This window comes from Mustela nivalis (assembly GCF_964662115.1).
Source record: "Mustela nivalis genome assembly, chromosome: 8".
In the NCBI taxonomy this organism is placed as follows: domain Eukaryota; kingdom Metazoa; phylum Chordata; class Mammalia; order Carnivora; family Mustelidae; genus Mustela; species Mustela nivalis.
This window is the reverse complement of record NC_139027.1, coordinates 78,331,262-78,352,938: the sequence shown is the minus strand read 5'-3', so window position 1 is coordinate 78,352,938 and position 21,677 is coordinate 78,331,262. Positions and strand designations below refer to the sequence as shown.

The window sequence follows — 21,677 nt, the reverse complement described above, 5'->3', positions numbered from 1 at the left end:
TCAGTACTAGAACCCTGAGATCATGACCTGGGCGGAAAGCAGACACTTAACCAACTGAGCCACCCCTGAGTCTCTGATTAACAGTTTTTAAATACAGTTTGTTTAGAACTTACTATGTTGTACAAGGAAGTTCATTTTTATTTTTAGTACTTTTTAAGGGATTTAAGATTTTTAAAAATGCACTCATATTAAATGTACGATCTGATCTGTTGTGAGATGTGTATGCCCTTGTAACCACTATCATAATTGTGAAATAGAAATTTCCCTCCCCCCAAAAAAGTTCCTTTTAACCCTTTTTTTTTTTTTTTTAAGATTTTATTTGACAGACAGAGATCACAAGTAGGCAAAGAGGCAGGCAGAGAGAGAGAGAGAGGAGGAAGCAGGCTCCCTGCAGAGCAGAGAGCCCGACATGGGGCTCAATCCCAGGACCCTGGGATCATGACCTGAGCCAAAGGCAGAGGCTTTAACCTACTGAGCCACCCAAGTGCCCCTGAACCCTTTTGCATAGGAATTTTAATACAACTTGTATTCTAATGACTCCAAAATTTAGATCTCCAGTCAACCTTGCTTCCAAAGTCTAGGCCCAAGGCTGTCTGCTTGACATGTCCACCTGGATGTTGCAAACAGGCACCTCAAACCAAGCGAAACTGAAAGATGAAGCAGACTGTGCTTTATCTTTGCTACAAGAAAACCCCCACTTCTGATTCCCTTCTGAAATCATGTTTCTGTATTCTTTAGTTTGGTTGACATAATCATCATCTAGAAATTTTTAAGTATAATCTTCTCCCCCTCTTACACCTCCCCAGAAGTGAGTCTTATTCACACAAACATTTTTAAATCAGCCCTTTGCATTTTCAGTATTCTCATTCAGACACTTGCTTGCAAGATCACCAAAACCAAAACAAAACAAAAAACCCTCCTAACTTGCTTCTTCATGCTCCAATTCATCCACCAATCTGCCACTTTAATTTTCTTTTGAAAACCTAGATCTGACTGTTTCAATCCTTTGCATTCAGGGACTGCCCAACTGCCTAAAAATGACACTGAAAATCTTTCATGGTATGGCCCAACCTCCTTATCTGGACTCCTCTGCTCCCTGCCACGTAGAGCCGGCTATTCATTTTCATCCCTCTATGCTTTTCATCAAATATCAATCTGAAATGTGCCTCCTACTCCACCTGAAAACACTTGCTTCCCTTTCACAGCCCCATTTATAAGACTTTCTTTTATGAAGCCTTCCCAGACATCTCCAGATACACAGTCTCTCTCTGCTACACTTGACTCCCCCCATATCATGTTGCACATACATTTATCATGGTGAATAGACATAGTGGTTAAATGGAATAGGAGAGCTGAGTCAGAAGATCTGAGTCTAACTTAGAAATCTCATTCATCGCTTGCTGTATTAGCCAAAGCAAATGACATAACTTCTCTGAGCTTCAGTTATTGAATCTATGAGTTGGTACTAACAATAACCATAATAATCCCCTACCTCATAGGACTCTTGTGGTGATCAAACAAGTAATTATAAATGTGAACATAGTTTGCAGTATATGGATATTACATGTTATAATTACACATTTGTATCTTCTGATAGATTTTGAACTTCTCGAGCGCAAAAACCAATATCTGGCCATCCACCAGATGCAGTGCCTATCTAGGCCTACTCCTTGCCTAGATTGGTTTATGGCAGAAGTTGTCATTTTTGGTAGGATCATATTCTCTCAATTAACGCTCTTAATACTATTTTCTGTGTTTCTTCAAAAGCCAATCGTGACATCCTCACTTCTTTTTATAATTGTTTATTGCCTTTTCAATTAAATAGCTACATTGAAAGGTCTCTAAGGAACGGAAATAAATATTCTATCATTAGTTTTAAGCACTCTGATTTATTTGACAAAAAGTTTTGAGTCATTATGTGCCCAGCCCTGTTCTAAGCCCTGGTCATACAGTGGCATACAAGAGACTTCACAAAACTTATGTTATCGTGGGGACAATAAGCATGCAGGAGCAGTAAAGATGTTCATCTATACAGTTAAAGATGCTACAAATAGAGCAATATGGAGGACGGGGCGGGTGTAGCTGGAGTGGTCAGGGAAAGCCACTCTGGAAGCCTGTAGAGCATCAGTGATGACACGGGAGGCAAGCATACAAAAAGAAGGCAGGATAGCCTTGCAGGTGAAAGGAAGAGCAGAGAGGTCCTGAGCCCTGAGACAGAAGCAGACCAAGTTGATACAAGGAACTGAAAGGCAGCCTGTGGGGAGTGGAGGGAGTGAAGGGCCGTGGTAGGAGGCTACGTCAAAGAAGCAGACAGGGACCAGATCTCTTGCAAGGTCAAGGGGGCTTGCAAGGTCAGGTAAAGAGTTAAATGTTTATTCTAATTGTAATTGGAAACCACTGAAGGGTTTTATGCAGGAGTGTGATAAAATTTGATTTTTTAAATAAGATTTTATTTATTTGTCAGAAAGTGAGAGAGAGAAAGAGCATAAACTGGGAATGGCAGGCCAAGGGAGAAGCAGGCTGCCTGCTGAGCAAGCAGCCCAGACAATGCCATCCGGGGCTCAATCCCAGGACCCCGGGGGTCATGACCTGAGTCAAAGACTCTTAACCAACTGAGCCACCCAGGCGTCCCTGATTTGGTTTTTAAAAGATCACTTTAACTGCATATGGAGAATATATTCTGGGGACAGTAGGAGAAGGGATTAGAAGGTAGACTGGTTGTTTTCAGTCAACAGAGATGTTGGTCTGAATTAGGGTGGTGCTAAGTATGGTGAAGAGTAGTTTGGGGTATGTTTGGCAATAGGACTGATAGGACTTAACTGATAGATTTAATGACAGTAAGGGAAAGACATTCAAGAGGGCTCAGGGTTATGGTCAAAGCCATTAGGTGGATAAAAGTTCAGTTTACTGAGTTCACACAGTACCTGTGGGGGCTCTGCCCTGGGCTCTGAGAATACAAAGGTTCGTGAATAAGACGGAGTTCTTGGCCTTAAGAGGTCACAGTCTGGAAGGATTGCCTCCTACTTCCTACACTGATGACTTCGGTAGGAGGTTTTGTTTTTGTTTTTGAAGATTTTATTTATTTAGAGAGTGAGGGATGGTGCTGGGAAGGGAGAGAGAGAAGGAAAACCTCAAGGCTTCGCTGTGCTGAGCATGCAGCCCAATGCGGGGCTCCATCTCAGGAACCTGAGATCATGACCTGAGCAGAAATCAAGAGTTGGACACTTAACCTGAGCCTCTCAGCCACCCAGGAGCCCTGCTGTAGGACGTTTTAAGCACAATTACAGAAGTACATATAGGTTATGGCACATCAAGAAGGATTCCCTAGCCCAGTTTAGCCAACCGAACCAGGAGTCCTGCCTTCTTGGGAAGATAAGTAGGAGAGTTTCTCAACACCTGTGAGTTGTGTGCAGTAATCCACACTCTAGTTTAACTTAACTCTTTATAAATACAGTAGCTGTCAGCAGCATCTGCCAGGGTCTCCGATTTGTTACTACTTTGAAGAGAAGAGGAACGGGGCGGGTGGCTCAGTTGGTGGCTCAGTTGGTTAAGCATCTGCCATCACTTTAGGTCATGATCCAGGGTCCTGGGATCAAGCCCCGCATCCCTCTCCTCTGCCTGCTGCTCCCCTTGCTTGTGCTCTTTCTCTCTATATGTCAAATAAATGAATAAAATCCTAAAAAAAAAAAAAAGTAAGATGACGGGAAAGAAAGCTATGGAGAAACTAAGAGTCAGGATGGACAGAAAGGCTAGGTGCCCAGCTAACAATAGGGTCTGGGCTTCTACTGCAGCCCTCTGCTCAAAACCTACCAACAATATGCCCTTGATTGAGGATATGTTCTGCTTTGTTTCACTTTAATTGCAGCTGCAACTTTTATGAAATTACCATATGGCTCCTGAATGACTTCTCTCAAGCTTTTTTTCTTTTTGGTATTTAATAACTTCTATTTGACCCACTGACACATTCACATTTCAAAAATCCAAATAAGAAAGGATATAATGAAAAGTCTTATCTTCTCCTTCTCCTTCACCCACTTCTGTACCCCACCCACCTGGATAGGTAGAGATAACTAGATGGATTTTTTCTATGTATCCTTCTAGTGTTTGTTCACACAGATACAAGCAGTCTTTATATTTATTCTCTTCCTGCTTCTTACAGAAGAGGTGGCCTACTTTATCCCCTGATCTGGATCTTGTTTTTCCCTTTAACAATGTATCTTGGAGACCTTTCCTATCAGTACTAGGAGAGCTTCCTCATTCTTTTAAACAGCTGCATAGCATTACACTGCAGGATCTGCCATAGTTCATTTAACTATTCCCCTATTGATGAATCCTTGGGCTGTGTCCAGTCTTTGCTACTTATTACAAACAATCCTATACTGTATAACCCAGCACATATGTCTGCAGGTATAGCCTTAGGATAAATCCTTGGGAGTCTTGCAAATACTTTTAATAATATCTTCTAAAAGAATGTTCTGAGATAGTGTGACTAGGTTTCCAAATTAGAACCTCAGCTTTCCAGGCATTGACTCTTGCATTCCACCAAGAGAGTAGTTCCTCATTTTTCAGCCTGTCAGTTATGCCTTTATGTTTTTTCCAATGAGGAATTTAAAAAAAACATTTAATCTGCTCTCCTGCAACCAACCATAGTTGGCATATTGTTTTAAAAAAGAAGAAAAAATAGACTAAAATGCAGCTGAAGCATGCTCCAGTTAATGAATTGCAAGCTCTAGAAAATACTTGATTTTTCTTCATTCAACATGTAGAAGCATCTCTAGAATGAAGTCTCAGATGGGGATGACAGGTTAGAAGGTGAGGACTATAGGGTATACCCTGCGCCAGCCAGCTCCCAGTGTTACCCCAGCCTCAGGGCCAAATATTCCTCGGCCATTTTTGTTAGCATTTCTTTTCATTTTTTTTAGTAATTCTTCATTCTCCCATAGTTGCTTTTGAAAAACAGGTTTATGGTTTTGGTGAAATGGGTAGGTTTGGTCAATGTGTTTTATAACTAGGCCATGTAAAGTAAATGTGCTGTTTTTATACTACCCCCCTCCAAAGACTTTTTCTTATTTGTTATATTCCAGGTATATAAGACCAGGATGGAAAAATTCTAGGACACTTAATTTCTTAATTTACATGAGCTTGTTGGGAGAACATTTATGGATGCAGAAATATACACAAGTGATGTGGCAATGAGAGCTGCCCTTTAAAAAAAAAATATATATATATATATATATATATATATACACACACACACACACAGACACCTATATATACATATGTATATATATATTTCTCTCTATATATAAAATTTTAACTATATCTATATATGTATCTATATCTATCTATCTATATATTTGAAGAAGCTAGCCCACCTGCATTACTATCATTATTGGAAAATAAAATTATCTTTCCACATAGTACTTCTCTTTAGTTTGGCTCCATGTAGGTGGAGGTGTTTTGTTTTTGTTTTTGTTTTTTTAAATAATTATAACATGAGAGAAAGTGTTAAAAATAAACCATGAAGTTGACAAGGTACAGCAAATAGCCATCCAGAAAGCTTTTCTTAGCTCTAAAGCTTTCTCTCTCAAGAATCACAAAAACTACAAATTGTAGAACCATCTAGTTTCTGTAGCGTGTCTAGTCCCGACTGTAATTGAAGTTATCTTACATTTTTATTTTTTATTTAAAAAAATTTTGGGGGCGCCTGGGTGGCTCAATGGGTTGAAGTCTCTGCCTTCAGCTCAGGTCATGATCCCAGGGTCCTGGGATCCAGCTCCATATCGGGCTCTCTGCTCGGCAGAGAGCCTGCTTCCTCCCCTCTCTCTCTCTGCCTGCCTCTCTGCCTACTTGTGATCTCTCTCTCTCTGTCAAATAAATAAAATCTTAAAAAAAAAAAAAAAAGAATGATCATAAAAAATTTTTTAAAACATTTTTATTTATTTATTTGACAGAGAGAGAAAGGGCAAGCCCAAGCAGGGGGAGCAGCAGGCAGAGGGAGAGGGAGAAGCAGGCTCCCTGCTGATCAGGGAGTTCAATGCAGCACTTATCCCAGGACCCAAAGATCATGACCAGAGCCAAAGACAGAGGCTGAAGGGACCGAGCCATCCCGGTACCCCTATCTTAAATTTTTTAAATGTCTCACATAAAGATTCTACAGCCTCCCTTTGGCCATTACCTTTTTTCCCCCTTAGCTGGTAAGACTTGGACTCTCTCTTTAGAATATAACCAGAATTATTGTTCCCTACCCTTCCTTCCCCTCTCCTCCCCACTTCCCCTCCTTCTTCTTCTTCACACATTTATTCTTTCATAAGAAAGTTAGAACAACTGTCAATTTTTAAAAAACTTCTCTTTGGATTTTGGTTGGCACTGGGATTTCCAGGTAGACAATTGTATCATATGTAAATAATAGTAAATCTTATTCATATTTTGTCCTTTTTGTATCAGCAGAATTCCCTCTTAAGTGAAAAAAATACATGCTGAAATTATTTGTTCATCCAATCCCTGAGTATCTGTAGAGAACATCCATTCTACTGACCACACTCTCATTTTGTTCTGGGGGCTATGGTCCTCCCTTACTCTCAGTCCCTGGACTTGGGGAAAAGATTGATGTCTACAACTTCCCCTGCCCCGATTTCAGGGGTGAAACATATTAGCCTTGGTTGTCTAGTATACCCTATTTCTCTTGCCACAGTAATCCATTCTAGACCTAGAACATTGGTTCTGAATTTGAACCTAGAGACAAGTACTCCATGGAGTGGCTTGCATCCGTATTGGGTAATGAAGATGTTGCCTAAGAATGAAGCCAATACTGAAGATGCTGAATTTAGAAATGAAGAGAGAGAGATCAAATCCTAGGTCACCCTGTTTGAGCCCTAGATCAAACTTCATCTGAACTAGATCCTCTAAATTATTAAGTTACATGAACCAATAAATTTATCTTTTTAATTAAGATAGTTTGGATTACATTTTTCACCTTTGGCATGCAAAGGACTTATAGTTGATGCAGTATCTTCTAACAAAATTGGGCAAATTAAACTTATGTTGTTCCCATGGTTTGACAAATTACATGATTTTCCCAGCTAATTCCCAGACTCCTCTCTTCTTGCACTTAGAGTGACTCTACCATTGCAGCATACCTGTCTAAATCCCAATCCAGAGTCCTGCACCCCTTCCCCCAAGGACTTCTCCAGTTCTGTGCTTAAACCCAGCCCACTGGTGAAGTTAAAGAAGGAAAGGAACAGATGGCAACCTGATTCATAGTGCTCTTACAGGGAATTAAGCCAATTTATTTTGGGGGTCAGTTCCAGTTCAGTTTCAGCAGTGAATGAAAGTTGTTTGAATCCATTTCTGGTTCAGATCTGTAATCATCTGCAGTAATCCAAAGTTCTTCACAAGAGAAAAATATTTTGGGGAGTTAATATTTGTTCCAATTTGAGAAAACTGTGTAATGTGGAATCAAGCACCTGTCTTATTAGGCCTTCTGTGCTAAAAGAAGTAGCATATGGGCAGGACAGGGAGGCAATTAATAGTGTACTTAATACTAAAATAATCAGCCTAGACGGCCTCCATTATAAGCAGTGTTATAAAATCTACTCCTTGGATTTGCTTTTAATATTCTCAGTCCACTTCAGAGAACACTTTGAAATATCATATCACATAATATTGACCAAATTATTAAAATATTGGTTGAAACATTTTTTGAAATTTTTGCCTCTGTTAGAGGAATACATACTTTATAGGTGAAACATTTATGGTCTCTGAAAATTATTTCTGATTAGTGTGACATTATGTCAGTATCTTAAGGTGCTCAGACTTAGCAGTATTCATGAAAAATGTACTGAAAATCTAGGTTCAGCATAGGGAATGTTGTCAATGGTATTGTAATAGCATTGTATGATGACAGATGGTAGCTGCACTTGTGGGAGCATAGCATAAAGTATAGACTTGTTAAATCACTGTGTTGCACCCCTGAAACTAATGCAACATTGTGTGCCAACTACACTTCAATTTTTTAAAAAAATATAGGCTCAGAATATTCACAGGCCCATTTTTAAATTGCTTCAGGTCATCTAATGGATATGTTCTGATAGGAAGCACTTTTGTCTCGTTGTTTCCATTATAAATACATATATATTTATAGGTAATAAATATAAATTAAATAAGTAAGTAAAATTTGAAGACACAAAATGCTCAGCTTGTTCCAAAATATTTTTTTGTTGGTGGATTGTGTGCAAACAAAAAGAATGACAGATGCCATCCTTATACTTTACGAAAACACCTCTTGCTTATGCATGTGTAAGGAGGACGTTGGATTTGACAAGGTGCAAAGGGATGTCTTACAGATGGTACACGTGAGGCCCATCAGGACAGGTCTTCCCAAACTAACGGAGCTGTAAAAGCAGTTGTCATGTGCATGTCTGCCACACCTGTTCAACAGAGAAATTCCCACCTGTAAATATGGTCTCCAGAATCAGAGCATAGGACTAACTGAGCTTAGTTTAGTTTTCTGTTAGTCTGAGAGAGACTATGACCACCAAAATGGATTTCATACCTTTTTTTGACTCTTCTGGGATTTTTACATTTTCCCTGGCATTGTGTTATTTAAAATTAAAGTTTAAGATTAAAATTCTTTTACTTGGTCCTTGAAGAAATAACCATAATTTATCTTATAACATTAAATTCATTGGCAGTGTGCTTTGGTGGGAATAAATTTGTGTTCTGCAAAAGGGCTTGGATATACAGAATTTCAATGCCTCAAATGATGTAATTTTCTATAATATTTAGCCTGCCATTTTTAGTTTGGTGTTTGTATAATAGGAGATTTCGAAGAAAAAGCTAAAGAGAGGCTAATTTGCTTGGTAGTGCTTCTGTTCTTTTGTTCTTTTAGAATCTAAAATTAACCAACATCTGCAGTGTCAACAAGGACTCCATATGGCATTCAAGTTTGTACTTTTCCTAAATAATGCATTTGAGGCAATATAATCTGAGAAGAATTCTGAGGTGATAATGAGTAGAATGCCTCATGTTGCATAGCACTTTATAGTTTCAAAATGATTTAACAACTGGGACCTTGTTTGAGCCTCACAACAGTGTTAAGAGGTCAGGGGTTCAGGTGTTTCTTATTCTTGTTGAACAGATGAGAAGATGGAGGTCCAAAGTACTGAAGAGAAATGGCCATTGTCACAAACCTGGTGAGTGGCAGCATGAGAAGGAAACCCAAGCCATCTGGTATCTAATCACCCTTTCTACCGTATTACTAGGATCAAGTTGTTGACAACCCATTGTTAAAATAGCATGTTTTCAAAATAATAGATCCCACAACAACTCTGTAGGAAAATTTTAAAAAATTACTAGAAACTAACAAACATGTATTTGGTTTTCTAGAGTGTAATAGATTTCATTTGTTCAATTAAATTAACAGATGATTTCCACAGAAGTTCATCTATTTAACTCTTGTGATTTCCTGTTTTACCTACAAAAAAAAAAAGTTCCCACCGAAATGCTTTTTCTCCTTGTGAAATCGTACTTCATAAATCTTTATTTGTCATATCCAGAAAATCTAAAAACTATTCTGTAAGAGATGTTACAACTGAGAGTGTTTTCTTTATAGTAATACATAATCATTTAAGTCGAACTGAGTTTTGAAACACTTCATTTTATTCAAGCTTCTGTGAATTTCTGCAACAGGGCAATTATTCAGAATTTCTGGGATAAGAAAAAAAGTAGGTTGAAGTTAAAGAATGTATTAGAAACATAGCTTGTGACTGAGACATAGCCATAAATTTAGAAGGAACCCATTTTTGAAAGCATAAATAATGTTATTGCCAATCCATACTTTATAGAAATTTCTAGCTACATATTATTACCATTTCTACTTTAAAATGCAGAGAAACTCAATTGCTTCCACTTCTTGAGAGTTTGAGGCTTAAAAATTATGAATGCTGGCATTCTTGAAGAGGAACACTGTGAGTTTGTAATATCGAAAAGGCACTGGCATTCTTTTACATTAACAGGCAGATATATTTCCAACAAGTGGAAGACAAAGGACTCTACCAGCATGAGGAGCAGCCAGCAAGAATTTTAATCAGGATTTGGCTCAGTCTGCACTGGTTCTGACTTCACAAAAGTACATCTTCAGGAAGTACCTTTCTACCAAGTGGAAAGCTGGCAAGACACAGCATTAGAGGTTGCTGACACCAAGACAACCAGAGCTCACTCAAAACTTAAAATTTTGCCTCCCCATTTGTTGCTTGGATATGTCTCAAAGAATTACACGCAGAAAAGCAAGATTTAAACTTGATATTATCCAAAACATTTTTGCGACTCTACTCTCCTCCCTACTCTATGTCCAGGATTAGTGGAAATACACCAAACATTTTTGAAAAGGTCATCTAACCTAAGTAGAAGAATGTTATCTTTCCATGCATGAAAATACTTGGACATGAGAGCCATGAAAAGGATTGGGGAGAAAAGGACAAGAAGAACATTATGGAATGTACAAGTAATAGGGAGGAATTAGGGAGAGTTGGGGAATTTGGTTAGGAAAGCTTTAGAGAGGGGTGCCTGGGTGGCTCAGCGGGTTGAGCCTCTGCCTTTGGCTCAGGTCATGATCCCAGGATCCTGGGATCGAGCCCTGCATCAGGCTCTCTGCTCGGCAGGGAGCCTGCTTCCCTCTCTCTGTGCCTGACTCTCTGCCTACTTGCGATCTCTGTCAAATAAATAAAATCTTAAAAAAAAAAAAAAAAAGGAAAGCTTTAGAGAGGGGAGGGTTAAGTCATTAGAGTTGGTAGTAACTCCCATCTGGCTAAATTGTAGGAATCTGGAGGGAGGGGCCCAGGGGTGCTAGAAGACAGTTCTCATGATGGTAGCATTCAGAGTTAACCTGACAGTGGAGAGACAGCAGCAGTGCCAAGGCTGGGAGAAGGCCACAGTTTGAAGAAGGCAAATACTTAAGGGACCACGAGAACCCCAGCTGCACTTCTTTTTGCTTATTCAGTCAGATCCAGTTTTTTCCCCCTTCCCATCTCCACACCTCTGCCTACCCCTCACCCCTCAACCCCCACCATGAGAAAAATCTGTGTTGACTGGCCCCAGTTTGTTTCACTGAGTCCTCCTTTACCCAGTGAATGATTTGTGGAGCCTGGGGCTGGTAATCATTATTTAGCAGTGACTTCAGCATTAATCAATCAGAACTGGAATGATACAACTTTGTTCCCACTCCGCCCACTCACAACCACAACCTTTTTGTGCTACAGCAAAGTAACGTGGTCCCTTGGCTATGTTGCCGCTGATTAATGGACTGTTGAACGGGCCAGTACAACTCCCACAATAGTCTAGTGCTTTTCTGCCAGATTGGCTTAAAAAAAAAAAAAAGAAAGGCAGCCGATCATGTCAAACCATGTTAGCCAATACCTGTATTGTCTCTCTGAATTATAAAGCACAACAGTACATCTCGTTCTCTGCAATTCATTATTAGAAGAAAGAATATGAGGAAGTATTAGGCCATGCTTGTGCCACACGAGAGAGCTAGACAATCCTGCACACTCCTGCACTGCCCATTGGAACGTGTCATTTGCACCCTGAGGCAGTCATGATAACTCTCAAAATGAGAAGCAATACCACCCTCTCTTCCGCTCCTTGCCTGGATGCTGCAGAACAGTGACCTTCAGAGGAGGTGGGTGGACGTGGCCTTGCCAGGAGATGCTAAGCACCCAAGACTCAACTACCTAAAATAACTCATTAACCTGCCCCTGCCAAATCACCCACTCCACATATATCACCACCACAGGAGGAATTAGGTACCCCAAGGTCACCCTAAGGGTGTCTGTGAACTTTGACTTCCTCCCTCAACAGACACCGTTAGGTTGGCCTTTTGAGGCCTCTGGGCTCCCGGGAAGCTGATTTCTCCTGTGTAAAAACATCAAGAGCCAGGAAGAATGGAACACCACATGATTTATTCCTGAATCGCTCATCCTGTTGGATATGCCCCAGGGTGGAGTTATTCTTGCTGTCACAAATAATTCAGCCCTGAGCGGATCAACATGTTTAAAAGAAGTTTCCAAATATGTCTAAAACTCTAGGTGCAGAAACACAAGTACCAATTAACAAGGGCAATTTCAAATAGAACAGAGGTTGGAAATTAGAAAAACAAAGAGGCACAGGATATAGCGGAGGGAGCCAGCTCTGTTGGTAACGGTTTGTATGCCCTCAGTCATATTATGCCTGTGTCTCAGTTTCCTCGACTCCAAAATAGACACTAAGATGAAAGGAATTTGGTGAGAGACACTTTTGAGAAATGGCAATTTATGTTCTCTCTCTGTATTTTTCCCTTTCCCTCTCCCATTCTGTCTGGCTTACGTGTTTTTACCTTAGGAGAGATGTGGGGGTTGGACTTCCAAGCTTTGGTTCCAAATAAACCCATGAGGAGAGGAGAGTTTGCGGTAACTTGTATTTTCCAGACTAAAGAGATCTGTTCTCCCAGAAACAGCAAGGATGTCATCCTGCTTCTTGGCAGTACCCTTGAGATGTATGCCTCAGGAAGGCTGCATCTTTGCTGAAGAGCCCCTCTTTTCTAGAAATGCACTTTGGGACTTACTCATGTGGAGTAATGATGGCAAGAGCCTCCAGAGGTCCTGGCACTTCTTAAGATGCCTGGTCCCTGCCAGAGCCCTCAGTAAGTGTGTAAAAGATACTTCCCACTTACCTGAGGTGGATTTCCTGTCTGCCCTACAGCACAAGGGCTCCCAGTTTAAATTGAATTATATACTCTAAAAACTCTAAGGAATCATCAGTGGTAAGCTGGCCACTAGTTTAATTTGTGTCTCTTTACCATTTATTAAAACTAAGCCTAAACAAGTCTTAACACACTGTAGGAAATCCACTTTCTGGGGGCTGAATTCACCATGGGTTTACTTTTGCCAGCCCTCCTTATCATTGCCTTTTCTGCACCTACCCTTGCTGGCCTCCACGTTTTCTCATTTGGGATGTTTGACTGAGAAAGGCTGGTGGCACCTTGAGAAACATCATGTGCCTTCTCCCAAATCCCTGCATATTTTCTTTAAAGTCGGAAAGGGGTGTCTCTCATCCTTAAGTGTACATATTTAGGTTGTCTGTGTTGCCCTGAGGAGCAACTTTAAGTAAAAACCCATAGCCAGGGGACCAAGTCTGTGGTCAGCTTCTCTGGGAGCCATGTACCTTCTTGAAGTTGTTAATAAAACAAATAAAACAAAACAAATAAAAATTTGAAGATCTTTTATGCAATTGTCTTTGGTGTTACTGCTGCTATCAGGTGAAGAGGACGTCTATTGCTTCAGGGCTGTGCCGTATTTAGAAAGGGGCAAAATAGATCGTATAAATCTTTCCCCTTAGAAAGAGGCAAAATATCAGTGCAAGTGAAAACCTTCCAGGAAAGGCTGCTTGCTTTGGGGATATCTGAAAGCACTTATTGGACGTAATCTCATGTGTATTTTTCTTGGTAGCAGATGTAAATTACCATGTTCTTCTAAGGCCATTTTCCTGCTATGGCTGGCTTTTCTCTTTAAATATTTTAGGAGGAAAAGCAATGTATTTTCTGTTTGTTTTGTGGTGGCGGTGGTGGTGATGATGATGGTGATGATGATTTATAATTTGGAGAGTCTATATTCTTGATTCAGTCAAAATAATCCTTGAGTCACTTCATACTTCACTCCAAATAGTCTTTCTCAGAACTTGGAAAACAAAGTAAAATGGTACTCCAAATATTCCCTTCCCTCTTATCTTTATGAATCCTCCCATAGAGCCAAGGAATTGCCATTCTAGGATCTGAGGGGAGGAAACCCCCCTCTAAATTTAAAGCCTCCTGAACTGGATTACCTATGCTATTCAAAGAACTAAGTATTTTGAAAATTCTAGAAATAGCAATGCAAACATTCTTCTCCCAATAGAAACTACTAAAAGTAGTTATATGGTCTATCTCTTAAAGTGGAATTTTTTCCTTCCATCTTAATTAAATGAGAAATAAAAGGAAGCCATACACAAAGCTTTCAGAACAATGACTACAATATAAGAGATGGAGTTCCCACCAAAAAAGAAAAGAAAAGGATGTTGATTATGGGAGCAAAATAAGGTCTTACTCAAGTAGTTTCTTATGCTTCAACCAAAAGCTGGAAGAATTAATAGAAGCTCTAAAGAAAGGTAGAGGAAAGCACAGTAGAGAAAAGCAGAGGACTGCAGAAAATAGTAAGTCTGTAAAGGAATAAATCCAGTCTGGGATGATTCTTTACTAAAATATTTGCAAATTACAGTTTTCAAATAAAATATGAGATTGAAAAAACTCATTTCCAGAAAAGGTAACAAAATCAATGTGTAAAAAAGCCCATTTTGAACTGAGAGCCTTCAGAGAAGACAAGGTCAGCTCAAGGTCAGCTCTCTGGAGAGAAGTTGAAACAAAAAGCAAAGCAGCACAGAGGCGTGCGCTCCTTAAAAACCACCACGACTTGAGTTTTTCCACCCTGTGTGACAGACAGCACTCTCAAAGGCAAATGTCTTGGCCTTATGTGGTCTACTTCCAAAGGGAGATGGGGTTTAGTCTACTGTATTAGTTATTTATTGCTGTGTAACAAATATCTCAAAACTTAAAGCTAAGACGGACAACACTGTTATCTCACAGTTTATTTCTGTCGGGAATCCAAGTGCAGCATAGCTAGGTCCTCCTGCTAAGGGCCTCTGTCTCTTACAAGACTGCAGTCAAGGCCTTTGTCACAGGGGCTGAGAATCCTTCTCCCAGCTCATTTGGTGCCCTTGGATCGAGGACCTCAGTTCTCACTGTGTGTTGGCCAGAGACTCTCAGTTTGGTGCCATGTGTCACGTGAGCCTGTCCATGGCTCCCAACGCATTGCAGCTGGCTTCCCTCAGAGCCAGTGCATGAGAGAACGCCAAGAGAATGTACAAGGAGGATGGCAGTCAGTCTTTTATAATCTAGTCTTGGAACTGGCTTTTGCAGTGTTTTATTTATCAGAATCAAGTCACCAAGACCAGCTCATAGTCAAGGGAGGAGAATACCAGGGAAGCAGTATCATTGGGAACCATCTTAAGAGCTGTCAACCCCTTCAACTTATTTTATTCTTCCCTTAATTTTATAGCATAGAAATAAGAGGCTGTCATCTTCAAAACCAAAAATACATTTTTTGGGAAAAAGTGCTCCAGAAATCTATATGCCCATGGTCTCTTTTATTCATCAGTTAATGGCTTTTTTGTTTACATTATCTATATGGCAATGAGCAGCCCAGATTATCTTAGCCAATAGGCAAACGGTTTGAATAAATGAAGGATATACTCATTTACATGTTTCATTGGGATGCAAGCTCAATGAGAGCAGAGATTTTATCTTGTTCTCTTTTGTATCCCCAGTGTATATCATAGTGCTTACTATATAGTTTTCAACAAGTAGTTGTTGATTGAATGGCTTCCACTATATTTACTGTGGATCTGTTATGACATGTCAGGCACTTGACTTCACTTCTTTAGAAACTGAGCATCAGAAATACTTGATTTTGTACCCAAGAGTGGAAAGAATAGATTTTTATTACTTGGGATTTCCAAAAGCAGCCACAGTCAGTGACCATTTTTGTTCACAATTCAGAGTCTACGGAAAGAAAGGCCCACTCCATTTTCTCATAAAGGAAGAATGTGGCCTTTTCTCTGTTAATAGGTCTTACCTGTGGTCTATTACTCATTTTTTGAGAGGACTATAAAGGACCAATATTAAAAAAAAAAAAACCAAACACTTAAATTAGGTTTAAAAAAATCATGAAAGTAAAATATGCACATACTTTAAAAACATATAAAAGCATATAAATTGACAAATTCTCACCCTATGATTCCATCCCTAGTCCCACCTCAACTGCAAAAATAAGGAGTTTAACTATTTCTTAGATATTATTACAAGTATTTTTAACACAAATACAATGTGTGTGTGTGCATGTGTGTATAAATGTGGGATCATCGTGATATATTTCTCTACTTTGCCTTTTTTCATTTAGTGATAGTCTGGGAACCTATATAGACCTATCTTAATTTTTTCTTGGCTGCATAATATTCCAATGTAGAGATGTGCCATAATTTATTCAGTGAGTTCCTACCTAACAGATACTCATTTCCACCACCCCGCCAAACTTTTTACTTACTAAAAACAGTGCTGCAGTGGGCATACCTATACATATATCTTTGCATATTTTTGTGAGTTTATCTTCAAGACAAACTCCTAACAGTGGTATTGCTAGGCCAAAGGATATATATGTTTAAAATCTTTAAAGCCTCTTTTTATTATAAAATAAAACACAAATACAGAAAACCAAACCAGTTACAGAGCTTAATGGATTGTTATAAGCACCCTTTTAACCATCATCCAGATCAAGAAACAGACTGTCATCCATGTCCAGATCCCTCCAAGTGAAGTGTGATCACAACTACCTCCCTCTGAAACTAATCGTGGTACTGACATCTATAGACATCACTTTCTTCTATTTTTTTATGGCTTTATCACCCAAGTGGCATCCATAAATGTGATACTTTTGTTTTGTCTATTAAAAAAAATCCCCTTATAAGTCTTTTATACCTCTCCAGGTGTACAGTTTTCCCCTCCACCCTTTTCTTTTCCATACAACTTCTCTACTGAACAACTCAGCATTTGACCAGTGGAATTTCCTACAGTCTGAATGTTGGCAACTATGTATTCTGGATATGGCTCAACATGTTCCCCTGTCCTCCAGTTTCCTGCAAACTGATGGCTGGATTTGGAGGCTTGATGAGACTCAGGTTTGATTCTTTTGGCAAGATGACGAGTGGTACATCAGGAACTACATAAAAGCTAGTTGTCTCACTATCATATGATTTCCCTGATATGAGGAAGTGGTGATGCAACATGGGGGCTTAAGTGGGTAGGAGAAGAATAAATGAAACAAGATGGGATTGGGAGGGAGACAAACCATAAGTGACTCTTAATCTCACAAAACAAACTGAGGGTTGCTGGGGGGAGGGGGTTTGGGAGAAGGGGGTGGGATTATGGACATTGGGGAGGGTATGTGCTTTGGTGAGTGCTGTGAAGTGTGTAAACCTGGTGATTCACAGACCTGTACCCCTGGGGATAAAAATATATGTTTATAAAAAATAAAAAATTTAAAAAAAAAAAGCTAGTTGTCTCTCTTTGTGACTTTAGCAATTACTGATGTTCGGTGCTTAGATCCATTCATTTATTGTGGGCTGCATAATATTCTAATTTTTTAAAAGATTTTATTTTTTTATTTGACAGACAGAGAGAGAGGAGGAAGCAGGCTCCCTGCTGAGCAGAGAGCCTATTATGGGGCTTGACTGGAGGACTCTGGGATCATGACCTGAGGTGAAAGCAGAGGCTTTAACCCACTGAGCCACCCAGGCGCCCCCAGAATATTCTAATTATGTTATTTCATTTTCACTTATTAGTTGGAATATTTATGGAAGATATTTCCTCATTCTATTATTTGCTTAAACCTAATGGTATAATTCAGATAGCAAAAGAAAAGTAAATGCTAATTTTTTCCCCTTTACTTACCAGTTTCCAAGATAATGAATGTTCTCTACCATTATCTTCAAACGTGGCTTTTTATTTTGACTATTATGAATTCATGTATTCAATTTATTTTATGAGTTTCAAGTCATTACAATCATCTTCACTACAGCTCAATTTGTTCCATCTTTGGCCAGTGAGAGCCTCTTCCATTGGTACTTGAGTCCTTTTGACATGGCCCTAGTGGTCTTTGATAGCTTCCTTGCTATGACAAGACACTCTAGCCTCATTCTGTACGTCTATTGCCCCAGACTTGGAATCTGCCATTTCTCCAACAAGCTCTGTTTTTTTTGTTTTTTAAAGCAGGAAATGGTATTTTAAGCCATAGTCTAGGCACAAGCTGTGTTCATCATGACTGTGTTCTTCCCAGTTTCTAAGATTTTTCAGTGGACAGAGCTAGGAAATAGCTGTATGGGGCTTTTTGTTTGTTTGTTTGTTTTGTCTAAGATATATTTATTTATTTCAGAGAGGGGTGAGGGACAGAGGGAGAGAGAATCTCAAGAAGGCTCCCTGCTGAGTGCAGAGTCCAACGTGGGGCTCAATCCCACAACCCTGAGATCATAACCCAAACCGAAATTAAGAGTCAGATATTCAACCTACTGAACCAACTACATGCCCAAACCATATGGGTTTTTTTTAAATTTTTTTAAAAAGATTTTATTTATTCATTTGACAGGCAGAGATCACAAGTAAGCAGAGAGGCAGGCAGAGAGAGAGAGAGAGAGAGGTGGAAGCGGGCTCCCTACTGAGCAGAGAACCTGATGCGGGACTCCATCCCAGGACCCTGGGACCATGAACTGAGCCGAAGGCAGAGGCTTTAACCCACTGAGCCACCCAGGCACCCCCCAAACCATATGTTTTTAAAGATAAAATACTTCATGAGCTCATTTAGATATTTCCAATTTGAATTTAGTATCATAGGTTTTTACAAGTATAAGAGGCTCAGAAAAATAGTACTAGTACTACCATCACCAATATGATAGCCCACAGTTACATTTAAAAAATATATATATATGTTGGGGCACCTGGGTGGCTCAGTCGTTAAGCTTCTGCCTTTGGCTCAGGTCATGATCCCAGGGTCCTGGGATCAAGCCCCATATTGGGCTCCCTGCTCAGCGGGAAGCCTGCTTCTCCCTCTCCCATTCCCCTTGCTTGTGTTTCCTCTCTCGCTATGCCCCTCTCTGTCAAATAAATAAATAAATAAAATCTTCTTTTAAAAAGTCTGTCTTTATTTTTATTTATTTATTAATTTATTTATTTTAAGTAAGCTCTACTCCCAATGTGGGGCTTGGGGCTTGAACTCAGGACCCTGAGGTCAAGAGCTGCATGCTCCACAGACTTAGCCAGCCAGGAGCCCCAAAGTTACATTTCTTCATTCACTCTTTTCTTTTGCCTCTACAGTATATCTACGTTGTCAGAGTATATAACCATTGCATACACTACTCACTCCCATCTACCCCTCACTTAATCTTGATTCTTCAAGTAGTTATGTATTTAACACTGACTACTATTCTTGGTATTGATGTGTCTCTAGTCGGTTTAGGGCTTGTTTACTAGTAGATACCCAGGAAGTGTTCACAGAAACAATGTCTCCTGTGTTCTTACATGGCCATAATACTTTGAGTCCTTTGCACCTGAAGGTTGGTTTTTCTAGATATAAAATCATCAGCTCACATTTAGTTATGAATCTTAAATATATTATTATATTTTCCTTGGACATAAGTGTTGTTGAAACATCTGATGTTAACCTAATTTTCTTTCCCTTTTAAATCACTGTCTTGAAAAACTACATGCCCAAAGAGCTTTTTCTTTTTAAAAATATAGTAACTTTATCAGACTATGTCTTGGTGTACATCATTCTGAATCAATATGCTCAGGTACATGATATACTTTTTCTATATGTAGTTCTATTTTTTTTTTCTTTTTTAATTTCAGGGAAGTTTCTTGAATATTTTCAAAAGAAGTATTTTTTCTTTGGGTCTCTTCTTCAGGGACTCCCATTATTGTATGTTGGGTCTTCTTTGCCTACTGTCAATATTGGTCCCTTTCTCTTGATCCTTTTTCTTTCTTTCTTCATTTCATATAGATTTTAGAGATATTTCCCCTCATTTTTACCTTATACTCATTTTAAGGTTTATTTGTTATAATTATTTGCTATTGTGTTCCTTGTAATTTCATTTTTACTTCTTTTTTTAAACTTTAAGTTTTTATTTATAGTTAGTTAACATATAGTGTAATATTAGTTTCCAGAGTATAATTTAGTGATTCATCACTTACATATAACACCCAGTGCTCATCATAAGTGCCCTCCTTAATGCCCATCCCCCATCTACCCCATCCCCCACCCACTTCATGCAGTATTTGTCTTTTTCTGACTGACTTATTTCACTAAGCATTATATATTCTTGCTCTACCCACGTCATTGCAAAAGGCAAGATTTCATTCTTTTTTTGATGGCTGAGTAATATTCCTGTGTGTGTGTGTGTGTGTGTGTGTGTGTGTGTATTAGTTATTCATTCATCAGTCAGTGGACATTTGGATTCTTTCCCTAAATTGGCTATTGTTGATAATGTTGGTAGTATCCAAAGAACTTCACCCAAAAAACAAATAATCCAGTCAAGAAATGGACAGAAGACATGAATAGACATTTTTTCCAAAGTAGCATATGTCAAAACCTTTAAGTTCCATGCACAGAAGACACTGTTAATTGTTAAAATTTATTTGGCTTGTGAGACCCATTTTCTCCTCACTTCACTGGCTACACATTAGCCAGAGACTGAGAAGTCTTTCTTTTTGTTGTGTTTCTTAACATGTACCATCCTGTCTTGATGACTATGGCTTTGTTATAATACTTAAAGTTCAGAATTGTGATGTTTCCAGCTTTGCTTTTCTTTTTCAAGATTGCTTTGGCTATCCAGGATCTCTTGTGGTTCCACACAAATCTTAGGATTATTTGTTCTAGTTCTGTGAAAAATGCTGGTGCTATTTTGGTAGGGGTTGAATTAAATGTGTGGATTGCTTTGGGTAGTATGGACATTTTAACAATATTTTTTTTCCAATCCAGGTGCATGCATGTTTTTCCATTTCTTTGTGTCCTCTTCAATTTCTTTCATAAGTGTTTTATAATTTTCAAAATATAGATCTTTTACCTCTTTGGTTAAGTTTATTCCTAGGTGTTTTGTGACTTTTGGTGCATTTATTTGTGATTTTTGGTGCATTTATTCCTAGGTGTTTTTGTGACTTTTGGTGCATTTATAAGTGGGAATGAGGAATTGATCTTATTTTTACTTCTGAAATAAATTTTTCTTTTATTTCTAATTTTCTTCTGAGTTCTGTCTCATTTCTGATTTTTTTCCTAATTTGGATTTATGTTATCCCTTCATGTGCAACTGTCCTAATGTCTTTCACTTCATTTTGAAATGGTGGGTTACTGTTCTGATCCTGTTTAAGGACTTGCCTTTCTGAAGTGATTTCATTGTCTGTAGGAATATCATTCTGCCCCTTCATTTCTTTTTTTCCTAATGTTTCTGTGAAATCTGAACTTCATTTTTTTTCTGTTGTTCATTTCTATGTAAAATTAGATTTCCTGAACTTTTAGAAAGAAGCATGGTTTGGTTAAAGGCATGACTAAGAAGTTAGGAAAACTGACTTCATGGGGGTCCCTCTTGTTTTCATGAAGTGCTCAAAAACAAGGTGGCTGGCTGTGTTCTCCCGATTTTTATCTGAAATTTCTCTTCTTCTGTCTCTCTTGTCCTAGTTCAGCTCAGTTTTGGTTTTACTCCCACAAGATCCTCCGCAATGTGGGCCCTCTTGGAAAGATGCCCTGGCTGGTCAGTCTAAAGAGTTCATAGGGTTGACACAACTTCAACCCATTCAGTCCTTCTTACTGCGGGCTCCATGCAGTCACCCACTATGAAGTACAAATTTCTAGACTTAGCTGTTTTCATCATGTTGACCCACCATGCTTTCCAGTGAATACCTGCTGGCTGTTCTTAAGCTTTCCTGCTCTCAGAGCTTCTGGATACACTGTGTCTTCCCTTTGCTTCTTCTTACATAGGTGCTGATAATTTGCAGGTCTTGTGGCTATCCCCTC

At 39.1% G+C, this 21,677-nt stretch overlaps 1 protein-coding gene across 1 annotated transcript in view; it reads left to right on the top strand.

Annotated features, from left to right (window-relative positions):
• The window catches only part of PIGF (phosphatidylinositol glycan anchor biosynthesis class F), a 114,295-nt gene that overhangs the window by 3,658 nt on the left and 88,960 nt on the right, over window positions 1-21,677 (top strand). The window contains exon 2 of the mRNA XM_082747023.1: window positions 9,140-9,194. Coding sequence (XP_082603149.1) covers window positions 9,174-9,194 — 21 coding nt within the window. The 5' untranslated portion in view covers window positions 9,140-9,173. The remainder of the gene's footprint in view (window positions 1-9,139; window positions 9,195-21,677) is intronic.